This window comes from Acartia tonsa, chromosome 9, assembly GCF_053477335.1.
Source record: "Acartia tonsa isolate MP-2025a chromosome 9, ASM5347733v1, whole genome shotgun sequence".
Lineage (NCBI taxonomy): Eukaryota > Metazoa > Arthropoda > Copepoda > Calanoida > Acartiidae > Acartia > Acartia tonsa.
This window is the reverse complement of record NC_137268.1, coordinates 6418527-6438034: the sequence shown is the minus strand read 5'-3', so window position 1 is coordinate 6438034 and position 19508 is coordinate 6418527. Positions and strand designations below refer to the sequence as shown.

General features: G+C 31.1%; 2 protein-coding genes across 3 annotated transcripts in view; one reads left to right on the top strand and one right to left on the bottom strand.

Annotated features, from left to right (window-relative positions):
• The window catches only part of LOC145328083 (uncharacterized), a 46397-nt gene extending 32436 nt beyond the window's left edge, over nucleotides 1-13961 (bottom strand). The window contains exons 1-2 of the mRNA XM_080171646.1: nucleotides 13652-13961; nucleotides 12082-12140 (exon numbers count right to left, since the gene is read on the bottom strand). Coding sequence (XP_080027772.1) covers nucleotides 12082-12121 — 40 coding nt within the window. The 5' untranslated portion in view covers nucleotides 12122-12140; nucleotides 13652-13961. The remainder of the gene's footprint in view (nucleotides 1-12081; nucleotides 12141-13651) is intronic.
• Nucleotides 1-19508, top strand: part of LOC145328087 (uncharacterized) — a 633740-nt gene that overhangs the window by 188836 nt on the left and 425396 nt on the right. The window lies entirely within an intron of this gene.

The following is a 19508-nucleotide window of genomic DNA, read 5'->3' as shown; positions in this document are numbered from 1 at the left end:
GCCAGCAGTTTTATGTGTTTACTAACTTCCCCATAAACCAAAAAAGGGGGGGGGGTATTTTTTTGCTTTTTGGGGGGTTGTGGGTGTCCCATCCCCAAAGAAAATAGCCTAAAACCAACACAGGACCAGTAGGTAAATTCTCTGAAGAGTAGAATCCAATTGGTTCAGTGGTTACCGAGATCTTAAGGGATGGACAGACATCAAGCTACTTCGTATTATAGATTATTAATTCACTTTCATTATTTGTCAAGACGTTAGTTAGTGCCTGAGAAAAACTTTTTTTTGAAAAAAAATATACCAATAACAGTATGAATTAGGAGAATGTCTTGGCCTACTATCTGACGAAATTTCAGAAAATGATTATTTCTTTTGAATCAAAAAAGATTATATTTGACACAAGGGGCAATTTTGTTTAACAGTAAAGAACATAACACAAAATTTTTAATAAAAAAGGTTAAAAATGAACAGCTAAAAAGGTTTTTAAAACATTGGCGGTTTTGTGTCCCAATTTTCGGCATGTAAAACATGCCCTGGCAAAAAAAGTGAAAGGATTGAAAAAAATGTAATTAAAGGTGGTCTTTGACACTAAGGGGGCAAATATGTGCCCCATAGAAATAGATAGATAGATAATAAGAAAATAGTTAGATACATAGATTGCAATATATTATTTAGCACAGTAAACAACATTTTTTAAAAAATAAAGAACTTTTTACTATTATTGAGCAAATATAAAAAAATCTTATAATGTATTTAGTAAAATGCTTAAACAACAAGTACTCTGGTTTTAATCTTATAATTTTTCATTTTTACACGGAGTACTAGAAAGATTAGTAAAAAACATTTCTGGATGTTTTGATTGGAGGATTTTTTTTCTCAATGATTTACAGTTCGAAGATTTTTCTCTCTCAATACATTTTCAAAACATTAAAAAAAATATTGCCGTGATTTTTAACCTTGGGTTTTACTTTACCTTATTTTAACAACTGTCTATAATACGAAGCGATAAATAACCATTTTAACACCTCAACAATGTTACTATGTATCTATCTTTATAATTCTTATTTTGTAAATTTAGCTTTTCCTGTCACGATTATAATTACTTAATACATTACTACAACACATTCTGGTTTTAACCAGGTAGGGAGAGGACATTGGCCGGTTTATTACACTAGTCCCCAAAGTCTTATAATAACGTTTTCTTATTCGTAGACTTAACAACTTTGGGGACCTGAATTTGGATTGGTTGGACCATTAAGTTGAGTGTCCAAACGTTTCAACCACTAATTTTAATGTGTGGAAAGGGTAATTTTGTGTATCAGCATTTGGGCTGATTTCAGTTTATCTGCCATAGTCTTATCCCTTTAGATCCCTGAATTTTAGCACAGGGTGTATAAGGATCTTCAAGGTTCTTTAGGGATAAGACAATGACCAATAAATTAATGTACATTCCCCATGATGTTAAACAAAATTACCCATTTGTAGATTAAAATATTGATTGAAAGTTTGGAAACTACAAGTTCACAACCAAGCAGTCTAAATTTAATGCAGTTTTGAGTCAAGAAATAAAATAACGCATTCATAAACTTAACTTAGGTACCAGTGTAATTCACATTAGACCAATATTATTTAAAAGCAGAAAGACGATTAATAACGCTTATAAAGTAGAATATTAATTTTGTTTTATAAACTTGTTTATGCCCTAGAAAATAAACCTTTATTTTAGATATTTTTCAAATTCAAAGTTTTTTCTAACTCTAATAACTTTTTAAACGCAAAGCTTTTCTTAGGGTCGGCCCGTCCGTCTGGAACGGATATTTTTTTTCGTTATTTTAGGCATGTTAAAATTGTCCTATCAAATTCAAACTTTGCAAGGTGATTTCTCTAGTAGATATGATCGATTTAGAAAGCGTAACAACTCTATAATCAGTCCATACGTCCATTTAAAACATGTTGATTTTTTTAACTTTTTTACCAACAAATTTTAATGTGATGTAATTATCCGATTAATCTAATTTTTGGAATTCTGATTCCTAGGACAACAAAGTACAGTGTTATAAACGAGGCATCTCTATAATTAATTTCTAAAATTGTAAGTATATCCTTAAAAATATCCTTATGTAAGCAGTTTTGCAACAAATTTATTTACAAATTTGTTCATTCTTATACATTTATATTCTGAATTTTCAGTTTAGACACTCTACGAGTGTTAATGATCGTTTGTCTTACGTTTCTGAGCTTCGCTTTTATGAATTTTGCCATCCTTGTTTATACATATTTGCATGTATGCAAATATAGATGTACATAAATGTTAATGTTCCATCAATAAAAGAGAAAATAATGTTACACCCATTTTTGTAGCGAAACATTTCTATAAATTAAGTCTGTCCAATCGTCCGTGATCCTCTTGAAAACAAAAATGTAGATTAAATCTTCTTATCCTATTTGTAAAACTTTTTGTATCTGAAGCTTAATATCTCAATAACTACGGAACCGATCGGGTTCTATATTTAAGGTAGGATTAACACAGGTCTCGTGATGGGTAAAGGCTATTTTTTTCAGATTTAACATCTGCTAGTTAATATAATTGCACTTGCACTATTATTTAAAGCAGAGCACAGTTTTCTGAAGAATAAAAAAACAAATATTTTAATTTTCATGAACTGATCTTCTTATAGCTGATTTTTAAAAGATTTATCCGACATGTTTTACTATCAATTGATTTTACTGAACCCTGGTATTAGTGTAATAAATATTAGATTTATAGAATAATGCAAAAATATGACAATCTAAAATATTTTGCATGTATTTTTTTAAATTAGGTTAATGAACCCAAAACTAGTTAAAGGTAGTAAATTTTAAAAATATAAAGAAATTGCAGATTCTTTTTATGTGAAATAACGCCTGATAGACAAAAAGACAAATGCAAGATCTTTTCCAAAAATTTTCTTATTCGTTAGCTCAACAATTTTTTGGGACTTTTGTTGAGTGTCCAAACGTTTCACCAACTAATTATAATCTACAGAATAGATTATTTTATGTATCATCATTGGGAATGTAGAAAATGTTTTATTTTATCCCTGTAGATCCATGAAACTTATACCTAGTTTCAAATCTATCGTTTTGTTTCATAAATATGGAGATGCATTTTACCCCGCTACGAAAATGGTCAAAATTGAAAAATTAGTTGGAATTTTAGTAGTAGGGGAAAGTGTCTCAAAAATCAGTCAAGTGATGTCATAAAGATGAGGAAGATGAGAGGAGAAGTGGAAATGAAAATCCCTAAAAAATAGATGGATAATCCCTTTTTTATGACGTCACATGGCTGATTTTTGAGACATTTTGTCTCGCTACGAATTTTGGTGGGAGAAGGTCTAAAAGAAACTTCACTGTAAAGAAAATATATCAGTTCAGCAGTTTGCGAGATCCTTTGCTACAGACGGACACACAGATAGACATCCTGTTGCTTTTTATATAAGCATGATTAAAGGGAAGACGAAGAAAGTCCTTCAATGAAGTCATATGAATAAGGAATAAGGAGGGGAGAAGTGGGAAAGTGAGGAAAAAGAGATGGATAATCCCTTGTTCATAAGACGTAACAAGCTGATTTTTTTAGGGACTTTCTTTGTCTTCGATTATAGGGCTGGGGGGAGGTCTATCCCATTTTGAAAGACTAAAAATTGCACGCAAATCATGTCATTTAAAAATATTTGGACATTTTGAACAAGTCAAGTGACGCGTTACAAAATACTGTGTGCATACACTTCTGCATATTATCATATATGCATAATAAATGTATAAGTATAGATGTATTACCCAGACAACTTCCTGGCCCTCAAGTGGATGGGACCTTTGCAAATAGTTTTTTCCTCTTTTGTAGCGACTTGACTGTGTTTATATTTCCGACGCTATTGGCTGATATTCAAAGACCCATTTGAAAGTCGGTAGAGTTACATATTGTCAATGACCCCTCTATTAATTAACTTTAATATCTGCACAGTATTTAATATATTTAAAAAAGACATAAAAGTAAATAGATTTGAGATTTTGAGATTCTAGTTAGTTATAGCATTTTATTATTGGCAGTTTCTGCGAATAGTAAAATGAAAAATTAATGAGTCGAATGCTCGGGATTACAAAACTGGTATTAAATTGATAATTATTATTTTTATTTTATTATTCGTAGAATATTTCTTTATTTACATTAGTTTTCAGTGTGGCTCAGAACTAGGTTTTTATTCGAAATTAATAAATTCGAAGCCTTACTAAAATTTGCATTTTTCAATGTGATACTTGAGCGGTATTGAACTCACACCTTACAAAATACTTCTCCTTTATTTTAGCAATTTGTTAAAAATATAAACTGGCAGCTTTAACTGAATTGTAAAAGTTAAAGTGTTAAGAATCATATAAGAAAAATATACTAGAGGCTAGGTATTCTTTTGTTTAGCAGGGTTGAGTTATCCATCCCAAATATATTTAAACCACCCCAGAACATAAGATTCACAGAAAAAAAAGAACCGAATCAGTCCAGCGGTTTGTGAGATATGAAGCTACATTCAGACATCCTTTCCCTTTATATGCAGACTAGCGGCTACGCCCCTAGAGGCCTCTAGAGACACGTAAAAATGTTTCTTTTTAATCTATTTAGATAGATGTATTTCAACATAAGCATACAAAATGATAATAATATTTCTTACACATATTTACAAAATTTTATGCATAGTTTGGTACTTTCATAACCTGGGTTGGCCGTTGCAAAAGCTGGAAGTACCGATTTAAGACAAGCATATTTAAATGATTTTTTAATGTTTCTAGCTACATAGAAATTTTAATCAGATAATTAAATTGGATATATACATATAACATATAAATAGGTTTAAATAGTATAAATAAATAGTAAGGTATTAATGATGCTATTTACACTATGATACAATGGGGTTAGAGAAATTCAAATTTTGATAGTAAATTAAGGCAAATTTTAATTATTTTTACAGACAAAACATTTTTGCTTATTACAATTAAAACTCTTATATTTATCTAAAGCTTTCTTTTTGATGAGATTTTTAGTGGAATTTTTAGTTTCAGCACACCTTATAGCAGTGTCTAGGTTGTTCCATATTTTAACAAAGCAAACATTAGGAAAAGTTTCTAGAGCTTTATGTTTAGGTAAAGGTACTTTTAATTTCATTACTCTGTTGGATAACATTGGTTCAAAAATATTATTGAATGAGTCTGGCATTTGTCCTGCAAGGAAACTTTTTACAAAGCTACCTATGTTAACAGTCATAATATCTTCAAGTTTAAGTAAATCAAGTTTTTCAAGTAATGGATCTACATGAGCATTGTACTTTGCATTAGCGACATATCTCACAGATTGCTTTTGTTTTAATAATAATCTACTCATTCCCTCACATTTAGCATTACCCCATGTTATAATAGAAAATTCCAAGTGCGATTTTACAAGGGAATTATATATAGATTTACGAATTTTAGTTGGTGCAAACTTTTTCAATTGATTTAATACAAAATTAGCACTAGATACTTTGTTAATAACTGAGTTTATATGGTGTTCCCACGTTATAAACTCATCTAGATGAACACCTACAAATTTTAAAGATTTAATACTACAATCATTTCCAATTCTTTCAATCTTTTCACCACCAATTTTTATGACTAGAGAATCTTGGACACACTGCATTTTTTTGGTTCTAAAAACCATAAACTTAGTTTTGGCAACATTAAGTGAAAGTTTATTTGCTTGAAACCAAAGTTTAGCTTTTTCTAGTTCAATATTAACCCTTTCCTCTAATCTTTTTAAATTGCTATCACTGTGTGCAAAAATTGTGTCATCAGCAAAAAGTGAAGAAAATATATCAATTGCATTTGGCAAGTCATTTATATATAATAAAAACAGTATAGGACCCAGAACACTACCCTGTGGGACTCCATGGGTTATGTTTTGAATAGATGATTTGACACCATTAATTTCTACATATTGAGAACGATTATTTAAATAAGAATGAAACCATTTATTTGATAAACCTTTAAAACCATAATGGTTTAGCTTGGTTAAAAGAATTTGGACATTGCAAGTATCAAATGCCTTTTTTAAGTCAATGAAGCACCCCAGTGTGTATTCTGGTGTTTGAGAATCAAGACCTTGGTATATTTTATTCAATAATTGAATTAAGGGCTGTGTTGTGTTGTGCTTGGGTCTAAATCCATACTGATGTTTATAAAGAATATTGAACTTATTTAAGTATTTAAACATTTGACAGGCAACTATTTTTTCCAGTAGTTTAGAAAAGGCATTTAATATACTAATAGGTCTATAGTTATCAAATGAATTATTCCTTCCTGATTTAAAGATTGGCAAAATTTTAGCGCATTTATAATTGTTTGGAACAAAGCCATGTTTAGATGAAAGATTAAATAGGTGAACAACAGGATCTATAATACTTGGCATAATTTCTTTTAAAAGTTTAGTAGAAATATTGTCAGGTCCACAACTTAGTTTAGGTTTTAGCTTATTGAGAGTAGAAAAAATTATTTGAGGGGTGATTTTTTGAAAGACAAAATTTTCATTGACTGGAACCCCAAGGTAGTCATTAAAATCATTTTCGCAAAATGGAATTTCATCTGCTAGGCTGGGACCAACATTAATAAAAAAATTGTTAAAACCTTCACAAATATCTTGAAAGTTTTCATAAGATCTGTTATCATCAGTAAAAAGATTTGGGATAGAATGCGTTTTTTTATTCTTGTTAATAAGTTGATTAATTGTAGACCAAGTTTTTTTCATGTTAGACGAAAATTCATTGAATTTAGAAAAATAATACTCTTTTTTGGCTTTCCTAACTGCAGATTTATAAATATTATTTGCAATGACAAATTTTCTATTGCTATCAACGGTTTTATCCTTAAATTTTTGTCTTAATAACATTTCTTTTTTCTTTCTTAGGTTTAATAAAGCTGGTGACATCCAGGGATTTTGGGGGATAACTCTTTTGTTGGGTTTTATAGTTTTAAAAGGGAAACATTTTTCAAAGTTTTCATTGATAACATTAGAAAAGTTTTCAAAAGCACTCTCTGGATTACAATCTGTAGTTATGTCAGACCAATCAAAAGAGGATAAGGATTGCTTAAATATTTCAGTATTTTCATTAGACATATATCTTTTTTGTATAAAAGAATCTTTGTTTTGCTTAGGATTACTAACATTTAAGTAAAATATTGGGAGATGGTCAGATAGACTTGAGTAAATAAGTCCGGCATTGTAATTATCCATCCTTTTATTTGTAAAAATGTTATCCATCAAAGTGGCACTTGTTGGTGTAATTCTGCTAGGTAATGTAATAACTGGTAAAAAAGAATGAGAGATTAACATATTTAAAAAGTCGTTGGTTGGAGAATGTTCATTATATTTAAGCAGATTAATATTTAAGTCAGAGCAAAGAATTATTTCTTCTGCATTCATAATTTTGAGAGAAGTTAGAGTTGTATTAAGCCAATCAGAAAAAAATTGTATATTGCTATTAGGTATTCTATAAATATTTGCGATTATCTTAAACTTGTTTCTTGAAATGTAAACTTTAATTATTAAAGATTCAAAATTGTCATTAAAGCACGAGAATTCTTTGATAATTTCATAGTTTTTTAAGTTAGATAAATAAATAGCCAAACCCCCTCCCCTCTTTACTTCCCTATCTTTTGAGATTAGATTATAATTATTTAGACAGACTAAATCTTGATTTTTGATTCCCCACGTCTCTTGGACACATAAACAAGAGAAATTAAAGTCTTTGTTTTTGGATTCCTCTATCAAGTCTCTAAGATCATTTGATTTATTTGAAATACTGCGAATATTTAAGCTTAAAACGGAAAAAATTTCACTTTTATTACTAACTAGCGATTTAAATTCATTTTGATCAACATACTTACAACTATGCCCAAAATCACTATTCAATACAAGCTCATTCTGACCATTACTTGAAATTAAATCTATATCATCATCAAAGCCCTATAATAACAGATAAGTTTAAATTTTACAATTAAAAAGTGCCAGTTTGGAAAATTAATTTTATAAGTTATACTATTAAACCCCAAAATAGTAAACTTGATTATCATATAGTAAGAGATTAGTGACATACAATAGAGATAAAGTGTAGAGTGGTGACGTTAGTTTAGACATATATTAGATTTGATATCAGAGAATGATTTTTAAATTTAGAATCAATTTAATTCTTTTTCACATATTTTGGCTTTGTATCAGATTTAACACCAACATGATTAGGCAGATAGCTGTCGATATCACTTATGGTGTAAGTAAACGAATTTTCACTTTTGGGATAGTAAGTTAGCCAAACGGGTTTTTCGCCTTCTTTGACAGTCATGTTAATGTCTCCATTTTGGTTTGTGTCAAATTTGTGAATGGATCCTTTTTTCTTTAGAAATTTGATATGACCTAAAATCTTATAACGATTTTTAGTTAGCTGGAAGTTTATGAAGAACCTTTGTCTGGGAATGGATGACTTTACCTTCGTCCCAGGATGTGAAGAGTCACATTTCTTGGTCATATCCTCCCCCTCCTTCTTGTCCCCCTCCCCCTCCTTCTGGTCCCCATACCCCTCATTCTTGACCCCCTCCCCACGCAGAGCCCCGCCTCCATTTTTCGGTATATCTGACTTCTTTACTCCTCCTCTTTTGACAGCGGAAACCAAATCAAAATAGGGTGACCCATTTTTTCTGTTCCAAATTTTTAGCAGGACTGAGTTGTTTTTTAGTTCATGTACTGCTGTTATGTCAGATTCAGGAATTCTGACTCCATAGCACTCATGGACAAGATCTAATGTCCTATCTGTCAGAGTTCTTGTGTCCTGTTCATCATGGGGTTCAAAGAGACTTTTCCATCCTTTTTCAACATTAGGCGGGCTAGTAAGTATAAAGTTGCCCTTAAGATTACGTTGCAATGAGTAATCTGCCGTATTCAACGCTTCTTTAGCCTCAGCCTTAGCAGTCTTCACATCATCCTTCAGATTTGTGCATTTGCCATCTTTGCCAACAGTTTTCCACTCTGATCCACTAGTGGAAATTATGTGCTGGCAAACAATAAATAGGTAGTTTAAAAGTGCTTTGTTGTTATTAACATCGACTTCACACTTTTCTCTTCCTATTTTCTTCAATACATCTTTCACTACCTCGACATCAACTTTCTTGGCCATTTTTTTAGAAATAAAAATTTTGTGTCACCCTACTAGTTTAACTGTAATTCACATGAATAGGATTATAGCGGTCAAACTAATTATGTGTTGCTTGCTTGAGAACTAGATCACAACTATTTAAATCCGCTATTTACCATAAATATGTTTTCGCCGATAGATGGTGTTAGTTATGTTTTTAGCTGATGGCAAAAATGTCCGTAGGGCGGCGTTTTTATTTTATTTTTGTCGATCTCTCTGGGGAGGGAGATAATACCCTCCCCCAAAATAGTTGTAAACTTTCCCGGGACCTATGAGAAGCTACCCTGTTAAGGAGAACCCGATCGGTTCAGCGGTCAGCGAGATCCTTTGCTACAAAGAGACAAACACATAGACATCCTGTTACTTTATTACAAGGTTTGTTAGGACTAAAAAATTTGGCATTGCACGTAAATGCGCGAAATAATTAAAAGCATTAAGCAAAGATAACTGCTTAAAAATCTTTTTAAAAAATCAAGCCATAGAAATACTTTTCTGAATAAAAAATTATATTTTGGTGAAAAAAACATAAAATAATCGAATATTTTTTTTAATATCGAAAGACCTTGATAACGACTTAACAGATTAAGGTTTAATTTTAGGTCAGCCTTTCATAGCTTCTGGGATGGTTTTAGACTGTTAAATTTAAAAAAAAGGATTGGAGTGATTTTAAGCCATTTTTATATTCTTTTTCACCCCCTAGACTAAAGTAAAAAAATGCAATTTAATTAACTTGCTAAAATGGACTACCGCACAGAAAATATACACTGTTATAGAGTAAATGCGCTTAGTGAACAAAAAAATCGCGCAATTGCACCGCAAAAAAATCTGCTAACAAATATTGTAAAAACAATTGTAATCTAATCTTATAATGGATTGGGCGAGGATTTGAATAATGAAAAGAGTGATTAACTTCAACAAGGATGACAACATTCATAAAATATTATTCTATAAATTTGATTTTTTCTCCCAAGGAAATCTAACTACAATTGCACTTGGGCAAAAAGTTTTTTATGCTTTAGAAAAATATGAAATGGGATCGCCCCCTCATAACTCATTTGACTTAAACAAACATAATTTAAAGATTAGATGTTGTGTATACAAAACAGCTAAAAAATAATATTCCGTTTAAATTATTTTGGGAATATTAGTCAAATATGTTGCTAATTATAACCTTATTTATTGTTGATTTGTTTATCTAGTAAGAGGGAGGCGGAGTTTTAATTAGCAAGGTGTTAGTATGACTGTATTAGAGTACATGAAAATCTGGTGTAACATCCAAGTAATAATATCGATAAACATTCTATTTTGATTAAGCATGCAAAGGATATTAAATATGAAGTAATAATAAATTCTGTGCCTGTGTTCGATTCACAATTTACATGGAATCTTAGAATTGGTTGAGGGCTTTCGGTCCATCAATTAATGTATTTTATTTTAAAAGTATTTCATTTTTTCTCAATATTGCAGCAACTCTCAGATCTGAGATTATAAGAAGTAGGTTGTGGACAAGCATCATACGGTTCAAACAAACAAGGTCAGACAGCCGCAGCCACAGCCACAGTAGGTTGTGGACAAGCAGCATAGGGTTCAAACAAACAAGGTCAGACAGCCGCAGCCACAGTAGGTTGTGGACAAGCAGCATACGGTTCAAACAAACAAGGTCAGACAGCCGCAGCCGCAGCTACAGTAGGTTGTGGACAAGCAGCATACGGTTCAAACAAACAAGGTCAGACAGCCGCAGCCACAGTAGGTTTTGGACAAGCAGCATACGGCTCAAACAAACAAGGCCAGACAGCCGCAGCCACAGTAGGTTGTGGACAAGCAGCATACGGTTCAAACAAACAAGGTCAGACAGCCGCAGCCACAGTAGGTTGTGGACAAGCAGCATACGGTTCAAACAAATAATGTCAGACAGCCGCAGCCACAGTAGGTTGTGGACAAGCAGCATACGGTTCAAACAAACAAGGTCAGACAGCCGCAGCCGCTAAAATTCTTTTAGCTTTTTAATAAAAAGTACCCAAAACAAAGGACGCTAAATAAATGAGCCTAAAAAATAACTTGGACAATGTTTAAATGTTATGGTCAGCAATTCTAAAAAGGAATCAACAATACATAGCAATCTTTAAGCTTTTAGCTTTATTAGTAGTCGAAAAAGTGTGAAAGTGAGAGGGGGGAATGCGTTTATTTACTCCCCCAGAAAGAAAAGGCTTTGAGGATTCTATTAAAGTTAGAATAAAGTAAAATGATTTTTTTAAATGTTGGCCATATCTTTCAAAATAACATCTAATTAGAGTGTTGCTGCACTTATATCGTTTTACAAAATTTTTGTTTTGTTAAAGATGTAATGCTAAAAGGCAATTAATAAATCTGCGGCTATAGAAACCTTGAAGTCAAATACCCTTTGTCTTTTTTTTCACTAAGGACTGCAGCTGTCCTACAGTTCAATTTCAAACAGGATTAGTTTTTTTTCCAAATTATCTTTTAATAGATTTGTAGAAGGAATTATTGTTTTTCTTAGAATTCTTTTAAATATGTACTAAAATTTTTATTAACAGTCAGATATCCTTTCTGAGAGGGGGGGGGGAATGGAGGACTTTCAGCTTCTTATTTTTTGTGTCATTTCACCGTTTGTTATAGAATTTCTAACTAATTTCACCCCTTAATTTAGCATACTTTGTTTTGAAAAGTGTGAGGAGGGGCTCTACAACGTTGTCTCTAGACCAGTAACTTGAGACTATAGGCAAAACCACTGTATTGATCATTTTTTTAAATGTTAAATGTTGAATTTAAGAAAATCGTGTACAATGATATTACAAATTAATCTATAGACAAAAAAACTCACCTTGAATGAAAAGTATCCAAATCAGTTCTAGTAACTTCATCTCAACCCAAATCTAACATCTAAATAAAATATCAACAGTTATTGAAAAATAAAATCAAAATTATACTATGAATTTTTTTTTATAAAGGACAATTAATATTTGAATAGCTTAAAATCCAGTATGGCTTTATAACCTATTAATATTAGAACTGATTCTTAACCATACTGAAAAATCGGGTATAGCAAAAAATGAATATTAATCAAAGCTAAAGTTTTGTTAGCCCGGGACTTTGTCTAACATTTTAAAATCCGCAGAAAGCTGTCTATAATACGAGGCATAAATAACTATTTCTTAAATAGATTAGATTAGAAATAACAATTTAATGATTCTACGATTGATTTGGTGCTAGGGCGAAGCAAATTAAACCAGAAATATGCTTCACGTAGGTTCTGTGATGGTTTTAGTCTATTTCATTTAGATGCTAGGGGCACAGTCGCTAATCCTATTATATAAAGTAGTAAGCTTTTTTTGTCTGTCCCGAAGGATCTCGCTAACCACTGAACCGATATTGTTTTCCTTTACAGTAAAGCTTCTTATAGGTCCTGGGAAGGTTTTAAACTATTTCCCAAAAATATTTAATTTATTCTTTTGAAACTCAAATTTAAAATGGGATGAGGTCGACTTCCCCCCCCCCCTAACTTAAGTGCCCCTAGAGGCTTCTAGGGGGCGTAGCCGCTAGTAACAATATATCTCAATACTAAATAAAGAATAAGTTTACACCAAGGAGGGAGGGGTCATTTGACTGAAAATTATACTTGTACCCAAAGTTTTATAACCACCTTCTTTACTTTGTTGGCTTAAAACTTATGGTGCTTGTAATGAATTTTGATTTGTTGTTTTCGAACTAGCACAAACAAGCGATTAGGCCAATAAAAACGGAGAATTAAATTTCAAACCATTTGTTTTTGTAAAAAAAAAATTTCTTAAATGATTTAGAACCGGTTTTTAATCGGCGGAAAAAGAAGAAAAATTTCATGGAAGGGAAATACGTTGGAGAGTAAATTATACTGGTACCAAAAGTTAAAAAAAAAAACGAAAAACCATATATGGTTAAGAACCTTTGGTATTGGTAAACACAGATAGACAGACAAGTATCTTGTTACTTTTTAAAATGAAGCTTTTCTATAATTAGGGTCGGTCTGTCCGTACGTACGTCCGTACGTCCAAGACGGATAGCTTTTTTATTAATATAGGCATGTTAGAATTGTCCTATTGATTTCAAACTTTGCATGGTGATCCCTGTAGTAGTTAGGTACAATTTAGAAAGCGTAGCAACTCTATAATCGCTACCAAAGGTATCTCTATGATCAAGTCCTAAAAATGTAAAAATGTCCATAACCTTTATCCTGTATCAAACAGTTTTTCAACAAATTTACTTACAATTTGTTTCGACTTTATACATTTATATTCTGATTATTCAGTTCTGACACTTTATAAGTTTTAATGACCTACTATTTTAGCGCTTTTATGGATGTTGTCATCCTTGTTTACATAAGAATAACAAAATATATTTGATTATGAATTACCAACCTGACTAAATATTAAAAATTTCACTGATCACTGGAATCACATATTAGATTAGAATAATAAATCACTCCGTAAATTGTCAATATAACATGACTCCGTCTAACATTGACATAAACTCCGCATTGATAATTATTATGTCGCGACACTCCGATAAATCAACTGAATTCAACTTTCAGAGACTAAAGATCGGCTGATCTATGACTGTCTAATTTTGACGGGGGAAGGGGGGGGGTGTTGTAGACATGCCCCCCCCTTTTTAATTTCTCTAATTCGATGAAGGGGGGTGGTGGGGGGGATAAGTCTGTATCTTTGTATCTGTTTATGTATATGTAGTCAAATTCGCTCATAAAGAGAGACGGATAGGTTGTCCCTTCAAAATAACAAAAGAAGTAAAATAGCTAAATTTTATAATTTCATCTGTTTTTAATGATGTTTTCATTTAAATACGTAAAAATAAAAGAATTTTCTGTATATTTTGCCTTAATTTCTTTATTTATTTTAAAAATATATCTGAACGCTAAATTAAAGGTAAAAATTGAAGTTAAGTTTTTTTACACAATTTAGGAACTACCGTATTCTAATTCTAACATAAAATGAATTTTTGGCTGTTACTAATCATTTTGTAACGTAACTTTTTGTTTCTCAAATTATTTATAAATTTCCTTAACTCTCTCTTTCTCTCTTTCTCTCTTTCTCTTACTCATTCTCTCTCTCTCTCTCTCTCTCTCTCTCTCTCTCTCTCTCTCTCTCTCTCTCAATCTCTCTCTATCTCCCTCTCTCTTTCTCTCTCTATCGCTCTCTGTCTATCTCTCCCAATATATGTAGCTTGAATGTGTAAACATATTATATTGTAGCTTTTATATAATGGCGAGACTGTACAACTAGATATTGACTTTGATTCAAGCTTAATAATAAATTAAATTTCATTTATTTATTAATGGGTTAATGATATTTTGCGACTAGCGGCTGCGCCACTAGCATTTAGGGGCTCTGTATTTGTCTGAATATGGAGGCGCAGAAAAAATTTCAAAACTTATCCCAAGACTTAAATCTTAAAATGTACCTCTGTCAAGTTTCCATAGAATAGAGAATTCAATCGATTTAATAGTTATGAAAATCTTAAGCTTCAGACAAAAAAAAAACTTACTACTTTATTTGATAGGATATGTAGTATTATTAAAACAAGAATGACAATATCTGCAAAATCAAATCTCAATAAAAGAAACAAGCAAAAACAATATCTAGAAATCTATCTAAATATAATTTCTCTATATACATATTTATGTATCTATCTGTCTATCTATAATTCTTTTTATGGATCATGGAAAGAAAACAAAGTCATTCCTAAATTAGGACAGAAGTCACCTTCCTAGGGAGGACATAAGTAGCTTTCCTCTTGTGAGAATTTGTTAGATGAAGGGCATAACATGCCTCCCTTAACAAAGATTTTGCAAGATTGAGGACATAAGTAGCCTCCCTTCACCTCACAAAACCTAGCTTTTTGATCCTTCACATAGCAAAATCTTGCATAAAATTGGTTTTTGGTCTATCACATAGCAAAATATTGGAAAACTTAGCTTTTCTGTCCTTCACATAGCAAATTCTTGCAAAACATAGCAAATTCTTGCAAAACATAGCAAATTCTTGCAAAACATAGCAAATTCTTGCAAAACATAGCAAATTCTTGCAAAACATAGCAAATTCTTGCAAAACATAGCAAATTCTTACAAAACATAGCAAATTCTTGCAAAACATAGCAAATTCTTGCAAAACATAGCAAATTCTTGCAAAACATAGCAAATTCTTGCAAAACATAGCAAATTCTTACAAAACATAGCAAATTCTTGCAAAACATAGCAAATTCTTGCAAAACATAGCAAATTCTTGCAAAACATAGCAAAATATTGGAAAACTTAGCTTTTCTGTCCTTCACATAGCTAATTCTTGCAAAACATAGCAAATTCTTACAAAACATAGCAAATTCTTGCAAAACATAGCAAATTCTTACAAAACATAGCAAATTCTTGCAAAACATAGCAAATTCTTACAAAACATAGCAAATTCTTGCAAAACATAGCAAATTCTTACAAAACATAGCAAATTCTTGCAAAACATAGCAAATTCTTGCAAAACATAGCAAATTCTTGCAAAACATAGCAAATTCTTGCAAAACATAGCAAATTCTTACAAAACATAGCAAATTCTTGCAAAACATAGCAAATTCTTGCAAAACATAGCAAATTCTTGCAAAACATAGCAAATTCTTGGAAAACTTAGCTTTTCTGTCCTTCACATAGCTAATTCTTGCAAAACATAGCAAATTCTTACAAAACATAGCAAATTCTTGCAAAACATAGCAAATTCTTACAAAACATAGCAAATTCTTGCAAAACATAGCAAATTCTTACAAAACATAGCAAATTCTTGCAAAACATAGCAAATTCTTACAAAACATAGAAAATTCTTGCAAAACATAGCTAATTCTTGCAAAACATAGCAAATTCTTGCAAAACATAGCAAATTCTTGGAAAACTTAGCTTTTCTGTCCTTCACATAGCAAATTCTTACAAAACATAGCAAATTCTTACAAAACATAGCAAATTCTTGCAAAACATAGCAAATTCTTACAAAACATAGCTAATTCTTGCAAAACATAGCAAATTCTTGCAAAACATAGCAAATTCTTACAAAACATAGCAAATTCTTGCAAAACATAGCAAATTCTTGTAAAACATAGCAAATTCTTGCAAAACATTGCAAATTCTTACAAAACATAGCAAATTTTTACAAAACATAGCTAATTCTTGCAAAACATAGCAAATTCTTGCAAAACATAGCAAATTCTTACAAAACATAGCAAATTCTTGCAAAACATAGCAAATTCTTACAAAACATAGCTAATTCTTGCAAAACATAGCAAATTCTTGCAAAACATAGCAAATTCTTGCAAAACATAGCAAATTCTTACAAAACATAGCAAATTCTTGCAAAACATAGCTAATTCTTGCAAAACATAGCAAATTCTTACAAAACATAGCAAATTCTTGCAAAACATAGCAAATTCTTGCAAAACATAGCAAATTCTCACAAAACATAGCAAATTCTTACAAAACATAGCAAATTCTTGCAAAACATAGCAAATTCTTGCAAAACATAGCAAATTCTTACAAAACATAGCAAATTCTTGCAAAACATAGCAAATTCTTGCAAAACATAGCAAATTCTTGCAAAACATAGCAAATTCTTGCAAAACATAGCAAATTCTTACAAAACATAGCAAATTCTTGCAAAACATAGCAAATTCTTGCAAAACATAGCAAATTCTTGCAAAACATAGCAAATTCTTGGAAAACTTAGCTTTTCTGTCCTTCACATAGCAAATTCTTACAAAACATAGCAAATTCTTACAAAACATAGCAAATTCTTGCAAAACATAGCAAATTCTTACAAAACATAGCTAATTCTTGCAAAACATAGCAAATTCTTGCAAAACATAGCAAATTCTTACAAAACATAGCAAATTCTTGCAAAACATAGCAAATTCTTGTAAAACATAGAAAATTCTTGCAAAACATTGCAAATTCTTACAAAACATAGCAAATTTTTACAAAACATAGCTAATTCTTGCAAAACATAGCAAATTCTTGCAAAACATAGCAAATTCTTACAAAACATAGCAAATTCTTGCAAAACATAGCAAATTCTTACAAAACATAGCTAATTCTTGCAAAACATAGCAAATTCTTGCAAAACATAGCAAATTCTTGCAAAACATAGCAAATTCTTACAAAACATAGCAAATTCTTGCAAAACATAGCTAATTCTTGCAAAACATAGCAAATTCTTACAAAACATAGCAAATTCTTGCAAAACATAGCAAATTCTTGCAAAACATAGCAAATTCTCACAAAACATAGCAAATTCTTACAAAACATAGCAAATTCTTGCAAAACATAGCAAATTCTTGCAAAACATAGCAAATTCTTACAAAACATAGCAAATTCTTGCAAAACATAGCAAATTCTTGCAAAACATAGCAAATTCTTGCAAAACATAGCAAATTCTTGCAAAACATAGCAAATTCTTACAAAACATAGCAAATTCTTGCAAAACATAGCAAATTCTTGCAAAACATAGCAAATTCTTGCAAAACATAGCAAATTCTTGGAAAACTTAGCTTTTCTGTCCTTCATATAGCTAATTCTTGCAAAACATAGCAAATTCTTACAAAACATAGCAAATTCTTGCAAAACATAGCAAATTCTTACAAAACATAGCAAATTCTTGCAAAACATAGCAAATTCTTACAAAACATAGCAAATTCTTACAAAACATAGCAAATTCTTGCAAAACATTGCAAATTCTTACAAAACATAGCAAATTCTTGCAAAACATAGCAAATTCTTTAAAAACTTAGCAAATTCTTGCAAAACATAGCTAATTCTTGCAAAACATAGCTAATTCTTGCAAAACATAGCAAATTCTTGGAAAACTTAGCTTTTCTGTCCTTCACATAGCAAATTCTTGCAAAACATAGCAAATTATTATAAAACATAGCAAATTCTTGCAAAACCTAGCAAATTCATACAATGAGGGTCCCAAACTCAAAAACAAATTTTCAGCGCGATCCGACCACCGGTTCTTAAGATATGGTGACCTGGTGTCCTTGGTACCGATGGTAAGATTTGGGAAATGGTTCGAATCCTTAGTAAATATGGCTAAGTCCAAAAATTCTTTGACACTTAGAATATTTTTGACCTGGTGTCCTCTCAGTAGGTACGCTTGGTGTCACCTGGGTATTTTTTCTTCAAAAATTTGACTAAGTGTCAAATTATTTTTGGACTTTTGGACTAAATTTACTAAGGATTCGAACCATTTCCCAAATCTTACAGTCGATACCAAGGACACCAGGTCACCATATCTCAAGAACCGGTGGTCGGATCGCGCTGAAAATTTGTTTTTGAGTTTGGGACCCTCATTGTATAAATTTGCTATTTTTTGCAAGAAATTGCTATGTTTTGTAAGAATTTGCTATGTTTTGCAAGAATTTGCTATGTTTTGCAAGAATTTGCTATGTTTTGCAAGAATTTGCTATGTTTTGTAAGAATTTGCAATGTTTTGCAAGAATTTGCTATTTTTTGCAAGAATTAGCTATGTTTTGCAAGAATTTGCTATGTTTTGTAAGAATTTGCAATGTTTTGCAAGAATTTGCTATGTTTTGTAAGAATTTGCTATGTTTTGCAAGAATTTGATATGTTTTGTAAGAATTTGCTATGTATTGCAAGAATTTGCTATTTTTTGCAAGAATTAGCTAAGTTTTGCAAGAATTTGCTATGTTTTGTAAGAATTTGCAATGTTTTGCAAGAATTTGCTATGTTTTGTAAGAATTTGCTATGTTTTGCAAGAATTTGCTATGTTTTGTAAGAATTTGCTATGTTTTGCAAGAATTTGCTATGTTTTGTAAGAATTTGCTATGTTTTGCAAGAATTAGCTATGTGAAGGACAGAAAAGCTAAGTTTTTCACGAATTTGCTATGTTTTGTAAGAATTTGCTATGTTTTGCAAGAATTTGCTATGTTTTGTAAGAATTTGCTATGTTTGAAAGAATTTGCTATGTTTTGTAAGAATTTGCAATGTTTTGTAAGAATTTGCTATGTTTTGTAAGAATTTGCAATGTTTTGCAAGAATTTGCTATGTTTTGCAAGAATTTGCTATGTTTTGTAAGAATTTGCAATGTTTTGCAAGAATTTGCTATGTTTTGTAAGAATTTGCTATGTTTTGCAAGAATTAGCTATGTGAAGGACAGAAAAGCTAAGTTTTCCAAGAATTTGCTATGTTTTGCAAGAATTTGCTATGTTTTG